At 52.9% G+C, this 16,945-nt stretch overlaps 4 protein-coding genes across 8 annotated transcripts in view; 3 read left to right on the forward strand and 1 right to left on the reverse strand.

The window, feature by feature from the left end:
* The first annotated feature begins 3,293 nt into the window (after window positions 1–3,293).
* On the forward strand, window positions 3,294–6,694 carry LOC120663491 (pentatricopeptide repeat-containing protein At1g52620-like). Of its 3 annotated transcripts, none has more exons than XM_039942320.1 (3): window positions 3,294–5,968; window positions 6,050–6,206; window positions 6,284–6,694. In XM_039942320.1, exon 1 carries the CDS (start codon window positions 3,321–3,323, stop codon window positions 5,769–5,771), a length of 2,451 nt encoding a protein of 816 aa, XP_039798254.1. In that variant the 5' UTR covers window positions 3,294–3,320; the 3' UTR covers window positions 5,772–5,968; window positions 6,050–6,206; window positions 6,284–6,694. The 3 variants fall into 3 exon arrangements, with proteins under 3 accessions (XP_039798254.1, XP_039798253.1, XP_039798255.1); XM_039942319.1 differs by having other exon boundaries at window positions 6,083–6,206; XM_039942321.1 differs by having other exon boundaries at window positions 6,089–6,206.
* A 75-nt stretch (window positions 6,695–6,769) lies between these two features.
* LOC120663493 (cytochrome P450 94B3-like) lies at window positions 6,770–8,539 on the reverse strand. Its single transcript, XM_039942324.1, has one exon. It carries the CDS (start codon window positions 8,504–8,506, stop codon window positions 6,917–6,919), a length of 1,590 nt encoding a protein of 529 aa, XP_039798258.1. The 5' UTR covers window positions 8,507–8,539; the 3' UTR covers window positions 6,770–6,916.
* A 1,641-nt stretch (window positions 8,540–10,180) lies between these two features.
* Window positions 10,181–11,536, forward strand: LOC120663497 (tryptamine hydroxycinnamoyltransferase 1-like). Its single transcript, XM_039942334.1, has one exon. It carries the CDS (start codon window positions 10,181–10,183, stop codon window positions 11,486–11,488), a length of 1,308 nt encoding a protein of 435 aa, XP_039798268.1. The 3' UTR covers window positions 11,489–11,536.
* Window positions 11,537–12,141: 605 nt separating this feature from the next.
* LOC120663489 (proteasome adapter and scaffold protein ECM29-like) overlaps window positions 12,142–16,945 on the forward strand; it is a 32,666-nt gene continuing 27,862 nt past the window's right edge. For 2 of the 3 annotated variants that reach the window (XM_039942315.1, XM_039942316.1), the window contains exons 1-2: window positions 12,142–12,451; window positions 12,982–13,149. In XM_039942315.1, the coding sequence (XP_039798249.1) occupies window positions 12,251–12,451; window positions 12,982–13,149 (369 nt within the window). In that variant the 5' untranslated portion in view covers window positions 12,142–12,250. The remainder of the gene's footprint in view (window positions 12,452–12,981; window positions 13,150–16,945) is intronic. The other variant, XM_039942317.1, reaches the window with a different exon arrangement.

Below are 16,945 nucleotides of genomic sequence, written 5' to 3' on the forward strand. Positions count from 1 at the left end.
CTCTTTTGATCTTTCTCTCAAGTTGGTTTTCTACTTCAGCTTTATAGATTTTAAAGTAGTGTAAAGCTTCATCTTTTGACTTCAACAAATAGATGTAACAAAATCTAGTACTATCATCAATCAAAGTCATGAAATATTTTTTACCACCTTTTGTCAACACTCCATTCATTTCGCACAAATCGGAATGAATTAATTCTAAGGGTGCCAAGCTCCTTGCCTCCGCGATCTTATGAGGCTTACGAGTTTGTTTTGATTCAACACATACATGACACTTAGAATTTTTGACAAAAGTGAACTTTGGAATTAAGCTCAAATTAGCTAAGCGCATCATACAACCAAAATTAACGTGACAAAGCCTCGAATGCCAAACATTTGTTTCATCAACGTTAATAACATTGTATGCAATTTTATTACAAACATCTGACAAAGAAAGACGGAACAAACCTCCGCTTTCATAACCTTTTCCAACAAAAGTACCAAACTTAGACAAGATACATTTATTGGACTCAAAGACTAATTTGAAACCATCTCTACACAGTAGAGAACCGCTGACTAAATTCTTCTTGATGGTGGGGACATGCTGCACGTTCTTCAGCTGCACGGTCTTCCCCGAAGTAAACTTCAGATTTACCGTACCAACACCAAGAACACGCGCATGTGATCCGTTCCCCATCAGCAAGGAGGAAGTCCCGCCGGTCTGGTAAGAAGAGAACAAAGAAGCATCAGCACAAACATGAATATTAGCACCAGTATCAACCCACCACTCGGGTGAACCAAAGACTGAAAGAACAGTAGGTAATAAATTACCGTACCCCGAAGTTCCTCCAGGCTCGCTAATAACCATGTTGGCGGAGTTGTTGCCTTTGCGGTTCGGACACTTTGCAGCAAAGTGATCCGTACTAGCGCACACATAGCAAGCTCCCGTCTTCTTCTTCTTCTTAAAAGTGGTTGTCTTCTTAGTCTTTGGTTGGTTCTGCGGTGGCTTTTTCTTGTTCTTGTTGGAGTTGTTCTTCTGAACAAGATTGGCACTTGAAGCACCAACAACTCCTTTCCCACGTATGTCCTTTGCTCTCGCCTTCTCCTCAACATCAAGAGTCCCTATGAGTCCATCTATTGTGAACTCCTGTCTCTTATGTTTTAGAGAAGTAGCAAAGTCCCTCCAAGAAGGTGGCAGCTTAGAGATTATACCTCCAGCCACAAACTTATTGGGTAACACACATGGGGACTCTTTGCTGCAATTTTTGAGATCTTTTGCCAGAGTATGTATTTCATGAGCCTGTTCCACTACAGAACGGTCTTCGACCATCCTGTACTCAAGGAACTGCTCCATGATATACAACTCACTCCCGGCGTCAGATACTCCATATTGAGCCTCAAGAGCATCCCACAAAGCTTTGCCAGTTGGCAGCCGGATATAAGAATCCACCAGGTTATCACCGAGAACACTAATGATCAAGCCTCGAAAGAGGATATCAGCCTCATCGAACGCACTCCCTTCCTCTGGAGAGAATTGTTCAGGCTTACCCTCTTTCACATGGATCACTCTCGATAATGTTAACCACAGTATAAGCCGCTCTTGCCAACGTTTGTAATTTGAACCATTAAAAGGTGATGGTTTGATTGATGCAGCAAAGCTAGATACCGAAAGCCTATTAACACACTCAGGTTTTTGGATTGTTAGAAATCTAGGCAATTTTCGGTATATTTTAATTCCAAAATTAAATGTATAAACTAGCAATATTTCTATGACTTTAAGGAGTAAAATAAAATATGTGAACATGTTTATACTTATCACACATATAAGCATAAACAATATAAATAACCAAAGTTTCAGGGAGTACCCTAAAGCGGGGCCGTTGCCGGAGGCATTGGCTGCGCTGTTACCAACTGGAGTAGACATCTACTCGGTTGGCCTCAGTCGAAGTAGTCGAACTAAATCGGTGCAGGAAGAAGTTCGCAGTGCAGTCCCACGAACGGTCACCAAGATGTAGTCGACGTAGTCGTTCGGCCACCAGAATGTAGTCGACGTAGTCGTTCGGCTCGTCCACCAGGAAGTAGTCGTACAATCGGGCAAAGCCTTAGTATTTTTGAGCAGTCACGCTAAAGCGTTACCCAAAAACCTGATTGCCCGCCTATCGAGGCCTGCTCACGCTAATTCTGTGCGCGCAGAAATTAGCGTTGGGGAACTCAGTTGTTGCAACTGGAGAGGGAGAAGAGAGGAGCCGAGTTGCCTCAGTGCTCTGGTGCAGGATGGATGAGGGGAATGGCACTCCTTATATAGTGACTCAGGTGCTCAGGTTCGTTGAACCTGGACACCATCAGAGTCATTTAGGTGATGCGGTTATGGCCATTAATTACATATTTAATTGCACGTTTAATCGCACGATTAATTGCTAAATAGCCATCACATCACACCGCGCCACGCCGCACCGCACCGCCCGTCCGGCCGCGCCTCGCCTCGGCCACGGCCCGGCCCGGCCCGGCCCGGCCCGGCGAGGCGAGCGAGCGCGCGCGCGTGTGGTTCACCGTCCTCCTCTTACCGGCTTCACAAGTGGTGTACAAGAAGTCCACCTTTTAAGTCGGTTGAGATCCTTCTCAATTCCCGGTACGGAATTAAACATTGATTCCCTAGCATTAATAGTGGGCTTTAAATTCTTTTAATGCTTTAGAATAAATGGGCCAAGCCCATTACTCCAACAGGAATCACACAGGTTTTCTGGATTGCAAATAACAGCTGATGTACGTAGCAATTGCTAATTGGTCAAGTTTGGTGATCACATGTTTTTTAGAATTGGGAATATGTTAAACACATTCCAACTTCTGTATCGATTGATACATATGGCTGTTCAAAAATATAATCCACACTGCAACTAACGTCCGAGCGAAATAAAAAACAGAGTAGCAGAAATAAGACTAAAAAGGACTTATCCCATTCCGTAACGGTGGGATGTGCCATGAGAGCTCGCAGCGCAACCTCGCCATGATGAAGTATTCCCTCCGTTCATTAAAAAAAAGTGCAATTTTTGCTTCTCGATAAGTCTAACATTACGAATTTCAACTAAAATTATATATAAATAATAGCACTTATGATATAAAATAAGTAGCATTATATAACTATATAATATATTTTTAATAATAAATCTATTCAAACTAGTTATATAATATATAACTAATAAATACTAATACTATTTACTATAAATTTGATTAAATTTAAACTAGTTTGATCGTATTTTTTGACGGACGGTGGGAGCAGATAAAATCTTTCCGCCGGTCAGGCGTCAACTCTTGTCGCCCTCCGTCCGCCGCCGCTCGCTAGTCTCATGTCCAAGCTGCCCCGCATCGTCCCGCTCCCGCACCGCCGCCCCAGCCCGGACCCACCCATCACTCCGGCCTTCGCGGCCTCGCTCGCGCGCGTCCTCGCCGCCCGCGCCACCGACCCGACCTGGTCCCGCTCCCTCGCCGCGCTCCTCCCGCCCCCGCTTTCCGACGCGCGCCTCGCCGCCGCCGTCTCCTCCCTCGCCGACCCCGACCTTGCCCTCTCGCTCCTCTCCTGGTCCCGGGCCCACCACCGCTGCCACCATGACGCGCCGACCCCGCTCGCCCACTCCGCGCTGCTGCGCCTCCTCGCCCGCGCCCGCCGCTTCGACGCCGCGGACGCCACGCTCCGCTCCATGTCCCCCGCAGCGCCGCCCACGCGCGCCAGCCTCGGCGCGCTCGCCGCGGCGTACGCGGACGCCGGGTTGGACGGGAAGGCCGCCGAGACTTGCGCGCGCGCCAGGGAGCTGCACGGCGCGCTCCCGGAGCCGAGGCACTGCAACCGCCTGCTCAGGCTTCTCGTTGAGCGCCGGCGCTGGGAGGACGCCCGGAGGCTGTATGACGAAATGCTTGCAGAGGACGGCGGCGCGGATAACTACAGCACCTGCGTGATGGTCCGGGGGCTGTGCTTGGAGGGTAGGGTGGAGGAGGGGAGGAAGCTGATTGAGGCGAGGTGGGGCGCGGAGTGCATTCCCCACGTCGTGTTCTACAATGTGTTGATTGACGGGTACTGCCGGCGGGGGGACATTGGGAGGGCATTGCTGCTGTTGGGCGATATGGAGACGAAGGGATTCCTGCCAACCGTGGTGACATATGGTGCTATTATCAACTGGCTTGGGAGAAAAGGTGATTTGGACAAGATTGGGTGCTTACTTCAGGAAATGAGGGTGAAAGGGTTGTGCCCCAGTGTTCAGGTTTACAACACTCTGACTGATGCACTGTGCAAATGGCAGTCAGCATCACAGGCAATGGCTGTTCTGAAGCTAATGTTTGCAAGTGGGTGTGACCCGGATGTGGTCACATTTAATACTTTGATATCCGCGTTTTGCCGGGCGGGCGATGTTCGACAGGCCGTGCAGCTTTTGAGGGAGGCCATCAGGAGGGAGTTGGAACCGAATCAGTTAAGCTATACTCCTTTGATCCACGGCTTCTGCATCAGTGGACAAGTGATGGTTGCATCGGATTTGCTTGTGGAAATGATGGGAAGAGGTCATACTCCGGATGTTATTACATTTGGGGCATTAATTCATGGGCTTGTTGTTGCTGGGCAGGTGAATGAGGCCTTGATGGTCCGCGAGAAGATGGCAGAGAGACAGGTGATGCCTGATGCTAACATATATAATGTACTGATTAGTGGTCTATGCAAGAAACGGATGCTTCCTGCAGCTAAGAACCTTCTTGCAGATATGCTTGAGCAAAATGTCCAACCTGATAAATATGTGTATACCACTTTGATTGATGGTTTCATTAGGAGTGAGAATCTCAATGACGCGAGGAAAATATTTGAATTCATGGAGGAAAAAGGTGTCTGCCCTGATGTAGTTGTCTACAATGCTATGATAAAGGGATATTGTAAGTTCAGAATGATGAGTGAGGCAATTCTGTGCATGAGCAGCATGAGAAAGGTCGGATGTATTCCAGATGAGTTTACATATAGTACACTTATTGATGGCTATGCTAAACAAGGTAACATAAATGCAGCTCTTAGGTTCTTATGTGATATGATGAAGCGGAGATGCAGCCCAAATGCTGTTACATACTCGTCACTAATAAGTGGATACTGTAAGATAGGTGATATGGACAGTGCAGAAGATTTGTTTGAAAATATGCAGTCTGCAGGTCTATTTCCTAGTGTTATACACTATACAATTATAATTGGTAGTCTGTTTAAAAAAGATGAAGTGATCAAAGCTGCTGCATACTTTGAAAACATGCTTCTTAACCATTGCTCTCCTAGTGAAGTTACGTTGCATTATCTAGTTAATGGGCTCACAAATAGTATGCATTGTATAATCAACCTAACCAGCCATAGGAGCACTGTTAAGGTTCATAACAAGAGTGCCCTTTTAGATGTATTCAAGGAAATGGTTTCTGATGGATTGGACCCAAGGATTTCAGCACTCAATGCTATCATCTTTAGCCTATGTAGACATAATATGCTTGAGAAAGCACTGAACTTGAAAGATGAGATGGCTAACAAAGGCTACACGCTAGACCCAGTTACCTTCCTTTCCCTGCTATATGGCTTTTGTTCTATTGGAAAACCAAGCAACTGGAGGGGCATCCTTCCTAATGAATTTCAGCAGGATGAATTCGAGATAATGTTTAGGTACAAGGCATTATTCGATCAGCATGTAGTTAAGTCAGTTAGCCTTGAGGTCTATAGGGTCTTGCAGTTATATGCTAAGGATTTTCAGTTCATACAACAACTGGATCAGAGATTTGTTTGTTCTTGACTCATGGAGTCATGGCTTGCCTGGATTTTGGAAACAAGGTGTGGCCGTTATTTGGAATTTGACTTCAGAACTGGGTACTGAGCACGACATCAATATTGCTGACAGATAATTTCCTCCAGCACTGAATTTCAAGACTGGCAGTGTTATTAGCATGACAAGATATCCAATTGAGATCTTCTATCTACTGAAGTCTGAAGGTAATGATCTTGTCTTAGTTTCTCGGTCACGGTTTCTGCTCAATTAATAAAATCCCTTTATCTCTTATAATTGGTAAATAGGTTTGATTGCTCTAAAGAAACTTTCGTCCATAGTGACAGGCATTGAAATGTGAAATCACAGACTGATGGATCCAGAGGTAATTAGGTATGCAACTGTTGAAGGTCGAGAATGTTGAGCTTTGATGAACTAATTCCAAGCAATTCTATGATGCTCTTGGTATGGACCCATCTGCTTCCTGCTTTAAGTTTTCTCTTTAGAAGCTACTCACTGGTAACGCTTGGATTGTTCTGCAGGTAAGAAAATCAGTCTGCTTCCTCATAGCACTCAGAACTAGGCATGCAGGACAGTTGATACTCCACCCATGTAGTGTAGGACATTAGCCTAAATAATACAATCTGTATATAGTTGATGAACATAATGAGTAATTGACCATATATTAATATGAGAGGCACTACACAGACTATTCTTCACCTTATCATAACTAGAAGTAGGAGACATGTATGTCAATTGATCAAATCCAGTTCTTTTGATACAAAACTGTCTATTGGGGACAAAAAGAACCTGATAGAAGGCAGTTAAACTGATCTATACAGTTCTGGGCCTGTTCGGAAGTGATGGCTGTTTCTGAGAACTTGAATACTAATTGCTGATCTAACCATATGTGCAACATTGCGGCTGTGTGCAGTGGAATTTTGCTGGCATTATTCAGTTGTACATGTGTGCATTGTTTTTTTTTTCCCATCAAGAGAGAAATATGTTCCCTTGTAACTTCTCCTAAGTAACCAAGCATTCATTTTATTGGTTGAGTTTATCCTAACAGTCAAGAGATGAAACTCAAAAAAGAGTAAAATAGACATAACATAATCTATTTACAAATCCCAAATGAGACATGAAAGTATGAAATTTGAAACCGATGATGTTCTTGATCATTCAGCACCTCCAGGGACCACCCTTCTCCTCACTTGCACAGGCAAGCCCCCTTTCATTCTGAGCGTCACGGAGAGCACGTGCTCAGGCACACCGCCGGCGGCATCCTTCTTGACGTCGACCACGAACTCTTCGAGCACGCTCGCAACGATCGACTTCATCTGCACGTACGCCATCTCCTTCCCCAGGCACATCCTCGGGCCCGCATGGAACACGGTGTACCGGAACGGGCTCTCCGGCCGGAACGCGCCGTCCTCGCCGAGCCACCGCTCCGGCCTGTACTCGGCGCAGTCCTCGCCCCATATCGCCGCGAGCCTCCCCATGGCGTACGCGCTGTAGGTCACGGACCAGCCGGCGCCGACGTGCGTGCCGTCGGGCAGCGTGTCGGCGGCGGCGCACGCCTGCGAGTCGATTGGCACCGGCGGGTACAGCCGTATCGACTCCGTGAGCGCGGCGTGCAGGTAGGGCATGCCGCGCAGCGCGTCGAACCCGAACGGCTCGCCGGCGCGCGTGCCGGCGGACTCGCGCACCGCGCGGACCTCGTCGGCGATGCGCGCCACCACATCCGGCCGCGACGACACGAGCCAGAAGAACCACGTCAGCGCCGACGAAGTCGTCTCGCGCCCGGCGATGAGGAAGCTGAGCACGATGTCCCGGAGCGCCTCGTCGTCGCTGTGGGCGTCGTCGCTCGCCACGAACCGCGACAGGACGTCGTCCCGGGCGTCCAGCGACGCGCTCCGGCGCCGGGCACGGACGATGTCCATGGCGAACGCGTGGACTTCAGCGATGGCCTTCTTCAGGCGGCGCTCGGTGCCGACGTTGAGCCACTTCTTGACCTTCCATGAGACCTCGATGGGCTCCAGGAACCGGCCGACGATGAGGTCCTGCGCCTCGCCGAACGTGTGCATGAAGTCGGACCTCGCCTCGGCCAGGGTGCCGCCGTCGGCGAGGCAGCCCGGGTCGTGCCCGAACGCCACCATGCAGATGGTGTCGAACGCGAACCGCTCGAGCACGTCCTGCAAATCGAGGACAGCGACGCCGGCATCGCCGTCGCCGCCGGCGGCGTTATTCCGCCGCAGCAGGGGGAGCAGCCGGTTGGCGACCTCGGCCTGCACGACGTCGACGACGAACCTGCGGAGCGAGCGTGTGGCGAACTGGAGGCTGGCGTTCTTGCGCTGCCAGAGCCACTGGTCGCCGTCGGAGTTGAAGAGGCCGCGGCCGAGGAAGTCCCGGAGCATGGAGGTGGCGTGCTCGCCCTTGGGGTAGTTGGCGAAGTTGGCGCGGAGGACGTGCTCGACGTCGGCGGGGTTGGCGGTGACGATGCCCGTCCGCATCCCGGGGATCCAGAAGCCCATCCGCTGGTCCGGGCTGGCGACGATGACGATGAGCTCGGTGGACCAGTCGAGGAAGCGGTGGCGGTTCCTGAGGAACGCCGGGAGGTGGCCGAGGAGAGGGTGGGATTTGAGGCCATGCGTGGTGGGTTTCTTCTTGGTGAGTGTTCTTGCGAGGTGATAGGAGATGTACAGTAGTATGGGAAGCAGTAGGATCAGCAGGGATAGTGCAGAGGTTTGCATTTCTGGGATGGCCATTGCCGTTGACTTGCTAACTTTTGTTGTGTTGACCTCCTGTGGATGGGAGGGAAGAGTACGTGTGGCTGCTGGCTTTATATACTCTGCATCTCGAGGGGGGATGTTGCAGCATCCAACCCAGACTTGTACGCTGAAGAAGTTCTTTTTGCAAAATCTTTTTGCAAAATTTTTTTGCAAAAGAATCTTACCAATTTGAAGTACTAAATGAAGTATATTTACAAAACTTTTTGCACTGATGAGTTGTAAATCGCGAGACGAATTTAATGATGCTAATTAATCCATGATTAATTAATAATTAGCGGATGGTTACGGTAGCATCACTGTTGCAAATCATGGATTAAGTAGGCTCATTAGATTCATCTCGCGATTTACAGCCCATTTATGCAAAAAGTTTTGTAAATAGACTTCATTTAGTACCTCAAATTAGCAAAATTCTTTCGCAAAATTTTGCGTTTTTGTGTTTACGGGGTGGGAACTAAACGGGGCCTGAAGATGGTAACATGGCAAGTTGTTTGAGCTTGTTGACCAAGATAGGACCTTGCATTGCAGGGCAAGGAACGGCAACTTGGTGTTTCTTTAAGAATCCAAATAAGGATAGGAAATGTTTCCGTCGGAACCTTCGGATATTCCTTCCATCGGGTAAAACAAAAGAAAACAAGGGTGAAACTCTCTCTTATTAACGCGCAGGCGGGAAAGACGTGAGTTTGTTGCATAGGAGGCCCAGATAACATTTGTGAAGGCCACGCTGCGTGGCTGGCTGACTGAGAATGAGATGATGGTGGGCCGCGTGACTGACGGAGATGGAGGCCCGTCGTTCTATTGGGCCGAATTTAACCAACGGTGGACGAGACGATGGAGGGAGTCCGTTAGGCCCAGTTCGCGATTTTGGGGTGTAAAGTTACTGTAGCACATTTCATTGTTATTTGACAAATAATGTCCAATTATAAATTAATTAGACTTAAAAGATTCATCTCGTGCTAATCAATTAGACTGTGTAATTAATTATTTTTTTCATCTACATTTAATATTTATGCATATGTCCGAAAATTCGATGTGACAGTTACTGCAGCAAACTTTTTTTTGCCAACCAAACGGGGCCTTAGTTTGGTGCAGCCCAACAGGACGATGGGCGGAGAAGAGTCAAATAAGTCAACAACGGCCTTCAGTTCAGTTCAGTTGAGCCCTGAGGACTGAGGTAGTTTGTTCAGCATTTCCTCCCGTTCAGTCGTCGTCGACGGTCGAGCGACGCCATGCATGTCCAACACAAGTCTGACTGACGCTGCTCAACCTCTGAACGTAGCCTAGACAAGTTGTCCCCCGTGCAAATGAGACTGCATGCTTTGCCCAGCTGCGCCGTGGACCAAGGGCGCGTACGGCCGAAACACCAAGCACACACTCGAGTCCTCAGGTGACGCTTGCATGCTCATCCTCTCACACCCTACCATTCCATCCGGCTAAGCTCTCAACTTGTCAACCATTGCCCACACGTACGCATTTACGAGGATCCACAGATCGATGCACGCCCGGCGACCTTGACACGTACAGTGCCACTCCAAACCGGTTGCATTTACACACTTTGATACACCGGCGTGGAAACTTTCTATATATAGACCAGCACCCATCGGCAGTCACAATGCATACGCTCACAGCCCCGTGCACGATCAAACGCTTAGCATGGACGTGCAGGTGCAGCGGACGTTCGTCATCCCGCCGCCGCCGTCGGCCGAGGTGCCGCCCACCGTCTTCGACCTCGTCGCGCCGGCCTACCACGTCACCGTCCTCTTCGCCTACGCCCCGCCCAACCCCACCAGCGCCGCGCTCCTCGCAGCGCTCGCCGACACCCTCCCGCGCTTCCTGCTCCTCACCGCGCGCCGCCTCGAGCACCACCCTGACCACCGTCGCCCGTTCTTCCTCATGGGCAAGGGCGGCGCGGGAGCGCTCGTCGTGGAGGCCGCGGTGTCCTCGCCGCTCGCGGACCACCTCCCGCTCGCGCCGTCCCGGGACCTCGAGCGCCTGCACCCGCCGGTCGACGCGGCCACGCCGCACGTGCTGCTGCTCCAGATAAACCGCTTCGCGTGCGGCGGCCTCGTCGTCGCCTCGTCCTCGCACCACCAGGCCGCCGACGGCTACTCCATGTCCACCTTCTTCCACGCGTGGGCCGACGCCGTCCGTTCCGGCGGCGCGCCGCCGGGGCTCGTCGACCGCCCGCCCGTGCCGTACGGGCCGGGCGCCGTCGTCCCGCGCCGCCCGCCGCGGTGCGAGTTCGAGCACCGCGGCGCCGAGTTCCTGCCCCGGGACGCCGCCCGGCGGCTCCCCCCCGCCCGCGTCCACCCTTCCGAGATCGCCAACCTGATGCTGCACTTCACGGGCGAGCTCGTCGCCGAGCTCAAGGCCCGCGCGCACAGCAAGTACACCACCTTCGAGACCGTGTCCGCGCACCTCTGGCGGAAGATCACCGCGGCGCGCGGCCGCGCCGCCGACCCCGCGCGCACGGCGCTGAACGTCACGGTGGACGGCCGCACGCGGCTCGCCGGGGCGGACTCCCTGCCCAGGGGGTTCTTCGGCAACGCCGTGCTGACGGCGAGCGCCGGGACGAGCGCGCGGGACCTGGATCGCGGCAGCCTCGCCGACGCGGCGGCGCTGGTCCGGGCAGGCGTCCGCTCGCGGGACCGCCGGTACTTCCAGTCGTTCATCGACTTCGGCGCGCTGCACGGCGGCGAGGAGCTGGAACCCGCGGTCGGGGACGAGGACAACGTGCTGCTGCCGGACGTGGCGGCCGATAGCTGGCTTCACCTGGAGCTCCACCGGCTGGATTTCGGGTGCGGCGGACGGCTCGCTGGGATCCTGCCGGCGCATTCCCCGCTGGACGGGGTGGTGGTGCTGATCCCCGGCTTGGGGAAGGCGGGAGGGGTGGACGTGTTCGTGTCGCTGTGGCACAAGCATGCCGAGGTGCTCAGGGACATCGCCTACACCATCGACTGAAGCATGATAGGTTGAACAAGACTCGAAGCATACAAGCATATACAGCGAGGAGAAATGCTGCACGTGCTTCATAACATGAATAGAGAATTCTACTGAGAACTTGGAAGGAGAAATCAGCCTGGAATTATCATCTTTCACGTTTTCATCACGAGAAAAATAAAGTTTTCTTTTCTTTGATAATATGAATAAATTTTATTTAACGAAAGGACCGTCCAGTGATTACTATTATCTCGGCAGCACCTTAGATCCTGGGTCAGACTCCCCATACGGGCAAATTTAGATTTTGACGATATCATGCTTTCAATGGTAGGAAATATTTTTGGTTTTAATGGCATTATGCTTTCAGTAATAGACAACATTTTCGTTGACAGCACCATGTCTATGGCAACTTCGTTAATCTCAAGAATTTGTTAGCTCAGTCTCCGAAGATACTCGTAGTGGTAGAATTTACGTACCAGCATTAATTGTATGAATAGTACTGTGTACTGTAAAAAATAAATCTTATTTTCATAAAAAAAAATGAACAAAGCTTTCAGTGAGCCTTTTAAGGGGAGAAAAAAGGGTGACATCATCGCAGCCGTAGATCACGAAGACAGTCCAGCTCCAGCAGGTCGGGTGGTCAGGTCCGGTACGCACGAGTTCCGTCCGACTCGCACGGGTTGGACTCGAACCCGACTAGCATCGACTCCCCTGCTCACCTTCTTGCGCCGGAAGAAGGGAACGCCGGCGAGGCGGCGACTCCAACACCCACCAGCGCGGAAAATGGCGGAGCAGCCGTCACCCTCGGCCGCGCCCGCGCCGGCCCCCGCGGAGCAGTCGGACGCGGAGAGGTTGGACGCCCTGGACCGGATGCTTACGCGGCTGGCCCTCGCCGACGACGCCCGCCTCGCGCCGGTGCTCGCCCGCGTCCTCCCCTACGCCATCACCTCGCTCGCCTCCCCCGTGCCTGCCGTCCGCAAGCTCGTAAGCGCACCAGACCGCGCCTCGTCCTCCTCTTCCAGCCGCTTGCCCTATCTGAATTTCGGTGGGTGCCATGGGTGGCGCTCTCCTTCTTCAGTTAGATTAGTTTGTTCCTTCGGGATGTCACATACTGCACACGCGGTGATGAAATTTCAGTTTCTGCTGTTGGACTGAGGGTTTGCTACTTAATTTTACCTGCGGCAATCATTTACATTAGTTTTTATCTGTAAAATTGGGTCTATTTATGGGCTCGCAAGAGTTGCATATCCTCAGCTACCATTAGCAGTTTACACAGTTAGAACACCCATGGTGGTGTTCTACACTGTTCTTTCTAATATCCTGCATTTGAGGAGTACCTAAACGTTGATTTATAGTATCCTAAACCCGTTCAGGTTCTGCCCTGTTACTCAGTAGTGTTACTACATGTGGCTGCCCTCTGGTAATGGAACATATAGCTATTTTTTGATGTTGTATGCATGCTTTATGGATTGATGTTAATAAGTGTGATACCATTTTTTTTTTGATTTGGTCAGGTTATGGAAATTCTCAGCCACATTAACAAAAGGGTGAAGCACAGGGCTGAGATTCCACTGCCGATGCTGGATTTATGGAAGATTTATACAGAATCTGCTTCCTCAACAATTGTCCGAAACTTCTGTGTTGTATATATTGAGATGGCGTTTGAACGCCTGCCAACAGAGGTATTCTCTTTTCCTTTTGTAGGAGGGAAATAATGGATGTATTCCTCCAAACTCTAGAAGGGTGGGATATATACATCCTATACATGGGCCTCTATATATGGGCTCACATATACACCAACACCCCCCGCAGTCTGAACTACCGGCGCAGCGGTGTTCAAGACTGGACAACAAAAAAGCCACCCCCCGCAGTCTGAACTACCGGCGCAACGGTGTTAAAGACTGGACAAAAAGAGAGTACAAAGGGCAAATACCCCCCGCATCCACAACTAGCTACCTGCTACGTTGAGGCTGGAGCGAAACTCCGAGAAGGTCGAGGAGGGTAGTCCCTTGGTAAAGATGTCGGCAAATTGGAAGGTAGTCGGGACATAGAGTACCCGAACATCGCCGATGGCGACCCTGTCGTGCACGAAGTGCAGGTCGATCTCCACATGTTTCGTCCGCTGGTGCTGGACGGGGATGGTGGAGAGATACACGGCGCTGACGTTGTCGCAGTAGACGAGCGTGCCCTTGGCGAGCGGGCTGTGGAGCTCCGCCAAGAGCTGTCGTAGCCAGGACGCCTCCGCCACGCCGTTAGCGACAGCACGGTACTCCGCCTCGGCACTGGAGCGGGAGATAACCGGCTGCCGCTTGGATAACCAGGAGACCAGGTTGCCGCCCAGGAAGACGGCGCAGCCGGAAGTGGAGCGGCGAGTGTCCGGACAGCCCGCCCAGTCAGCGTCGGTGTAGTCAACCAGCTCAGCAGAGGACGAGCGGTGAAGAACCAGGCCGAGGTCCACAGTGCCACGGACGTAGCGGAGGAGACGCTTCAGCGCAGCAAGGTGTGACTCCCGGGGATCATGCATATGGAGACAGACCTGCTGAACAACTTAGGTGAGGTCCGGCCTAGTGAAGGTGAGGTACTGCAAAGCGCCAGCCAGACTCCGGTAGGCAGTAGGATCAGCCACTGGATCACCCAGATCAGCAGACAGCTTCGCCTGAGTGTCGACAGGAGTGGAGCAGGGCTTGCAGTCAGTCATCCCAGCCCGCTCCAGAATATCAAGTGCGTACTGCCGCTGGTGAAGGAGAAGACCAGACAGGCGAGGCTCAACAGTGACGCCCAAGAAGTGGTGGAGCTGACCAAGATCCTTCATGGCAAACTCCTGCTGCAGAGAGATGACACTCTGAAGCAACTGCTGACTGGAGACTGTAAGCACAATGTCATCGACATAGAGCAGCAGATATGCAGTCTTATCCCCACGGCGGTAGATGAAGAGAGATGTATCAGACTTGGTCTCGGTGAACCCTAATATCAGCAAGAGCGTGGCGAACCGAGAATACTAAGCCCGCGGAGCCTGCTTCAGACCATAGAGAGACTTGTTGAGCCGGCAAACCATGTCCAGACGACTGGAATCCACAAATCCCGCTGGCTGAGAGCAGTAGACTGTCTCTGAGACTCTGACAGAGTAACGTGAAGAAAGGCATTCTTCACATCCAGCTGGTGCACAGGCCAAGAGCGAGAGAGCGCAAGTGAGAGGACCGTGCGCACAGTAGCAGGCTTCACCACTGGACTGAAGGTCTCATCATAGTCCACACTAGGCCGCTGGGTGAACCCTCAAAGAACCCAGCGAGCCTTGTAGCGCTCCAATGTGCCGTCAGCCTGACGCTTATGCGTCCAGATCCACTTGCCAGTCACCACATTGCAACCAGACGGACGCGGCACGAGGTCCCATGTCTGGTTGGCGAGAAGAGCCGCGTACTCCTCTTCCATCGCGCGACGCCAGTGAGGATCCGCCAAGGCGTCGCGGACAGAGGAGGGTACCAGAGAGACCCGCGGCTCTCCCTCGGTGGCGGAGAGTCGCGGCCTGAGACGCCATCCGCCGAGTCACCATGGGATGGATATGCCGAGGATCCCGATGGATGACTGGCGGGTGGTACACCGCCGGCTCGGCTCGAGAGGGAGCCGGAGGAGGCGGCGGCGGCGGCGGCTCCGGTGTAGGCGCCGCAGGACCCTCCGGAGCCGGAGGCGGCGCCGGTGTCGGCGCCGAACGACGCCGGTACACCTGGACCGGCTGAGCGTACCGCGGCGGCGCCGATGTCGGCGCCGAATGACGCCGGTACACCTGCACCGACTGAGCGTACCGCGCAGGTGCAGGGGAGGCACCGGGGCCGCGCGTGGCGCAGCAGGAGACATCGGGTCCGCGCGCGGCACGACCGGAGGTCTGGGGGCCGCGCGTGGCGCGACAGCGGGCACTGGGGCCGCGCTTGGCGCAGCATGGATCACCGGAAGCGGTGCCGGTGTACCGGGAAAACCTGCAGGGAAAGAACAGATAGGTAACGGTGGCTAAACCACCGGGTCAGTCGGAAACAGGGACTCCAACTCGGGGTCGGGAGAAGGTGTGGAGGAGGTGTTGTAGGGGAAATCCGACTCGTCAAACACGACGTGTCGGGAGATCAGAACGCGACGAGAGGTGAGGTCAAAGCATCGGTACCCCTTATGGTCAGGGGAGTAACCAAGGAACACACAACGAGTCGAGCGGGGCGCCAGCTTGTGAGAAGCAGTGGCGGAGGTGTTAGGGTAACACGCACACCCGAAGACCTGAAGGTGGTCGTAGCGAGGAGGGGTACCGAAGAGAGCGTGGTGTGGAGTGGGAGCAGGAGAAGCAGTGGACGGAAGGCGGTTGAGCTAGTAGGTGGCGGTGTGGAGGCTCTCAGCCCAGAAGCGCGGGGGCAGAGAGGCCTGGATCAGAAGGATGCGCACGACGTCGTTCGTCGTGCGAATCATCCGCTCAGCCTTGCCGTTCTGAGGAGAGGTATACGGACAAGACATACGCAGCTGAACACCCCGAGAGAGGAAGAAGGAACGGGAGGTGGAGTTATCAAACTCACGCTCGTTGTCACACTGGACGGCCTTAACGGTGAGGCCGAACTGAGTGGACACCCAGGCAAAAAAGTGGAAGAGAGTGGGGAAGGTCTCAAACTTGGTGCGCAAAGGAAAAGTCCAAGAGTAGTGTGAGAAATCATCGACCACGACTAGATAGTATTTGTAGCCAGACATGCTGAGTACAGGAGATGTCCACAGGTCGCAGTGAACAAGATCAAAGGCATGCGTCGCATGCGAAGAAGAAGAAAAGGGAAGTCGAACATGGCGACCAAGCTGTCACGCATTGCAGAGGTGCTCAGCAGGAGCCCTAGTACAAGGAACATCGGTACTACGACTGAGCTGAGCCAGAACGTCGCGGCCAGGGTGACCAAGACGGCGGTGCCAGGTGGTGGAAGACGGCGGTGCCAGGTGGTGGAAGACGGCGTCGCAGCAAAAGCGGCAGACGAAGAAAAAGGCGAAAGTGGTGTAGCGGAAGACGGAAGGCGAAGGGTGTAAAAGGGCCCCGTGCTGTCACACCGGAGGAGCGGACACCGGGAGGCCGAATCCTTTACAGTGAGGCCAGAAGAGTCAAATTCGATGGAACAAGAATTGTCAGCTGTAAACTGACGAATGGAAAGAAGGTTATGAACCATCTGAGGAGCAACAAGGACATTGGGAAGACGAAAAGAACCAGGAGCAGAACCCACGGCGGTGACAGAAAGGCAAGACCCATCACCAACCATGATGGAAGGAGGACAAGAGGGGTGTGGGGGCCGGACAGTAGAGAGGATACCGACATCTGGGGTGGTGTGGAAGGAGGCACCCGAGTCGGCGATCCAATCGGTCCTGACCGGCGGCGTCAGCCCCATGGCGCTGAAGGACTGCGCCAGTGCAGCTTGGTCCCACCCCCCAGGCCAGGTCGGCTGCTGGTTGGGCTGAGCGGGCGGGGTCCAGAAC

The sequence above is a fragment of the Panicum virgatum genome, chromosome 3N (genome assembly GCF_016808335.1).
Source record: "Panicum virgatum strain AP13 chromosome 3N, P.virgatum_v5, whole genome shotgun sequence".
NCBI lineage: Eukaryota > Viridiplantae > Streptophyta > Magnoliopsida > Poales > Poaceae > Panicum > Panicum virgatum.

What these genes read in the sequence shown, in the direction of transcription:
- LOC120663491 (XM_039942320.1), top strand. Translation starts at nt 3,321, where the DNA reads ATGTCCAAGCTGCCCCGCATCGTCCCGCTCCCGCACCGCCGCCCCAGC.
- LOC120663493 (XM_039942324.1), bottom strand. Translation starts at nt 8,506, where the DNA reads ATGGCCATCCCAGAAATGCAAACCTCTGCACTATCCCTGCTGATCCTA.
- LOC120663497 (XM_039942334.1), top strand. Translation starts at nt 10,181, where the DNA reads ATGGACGTGCAGGTGCAGCGGACGTTCGTCATCCCGCCGCCGCCGTCG.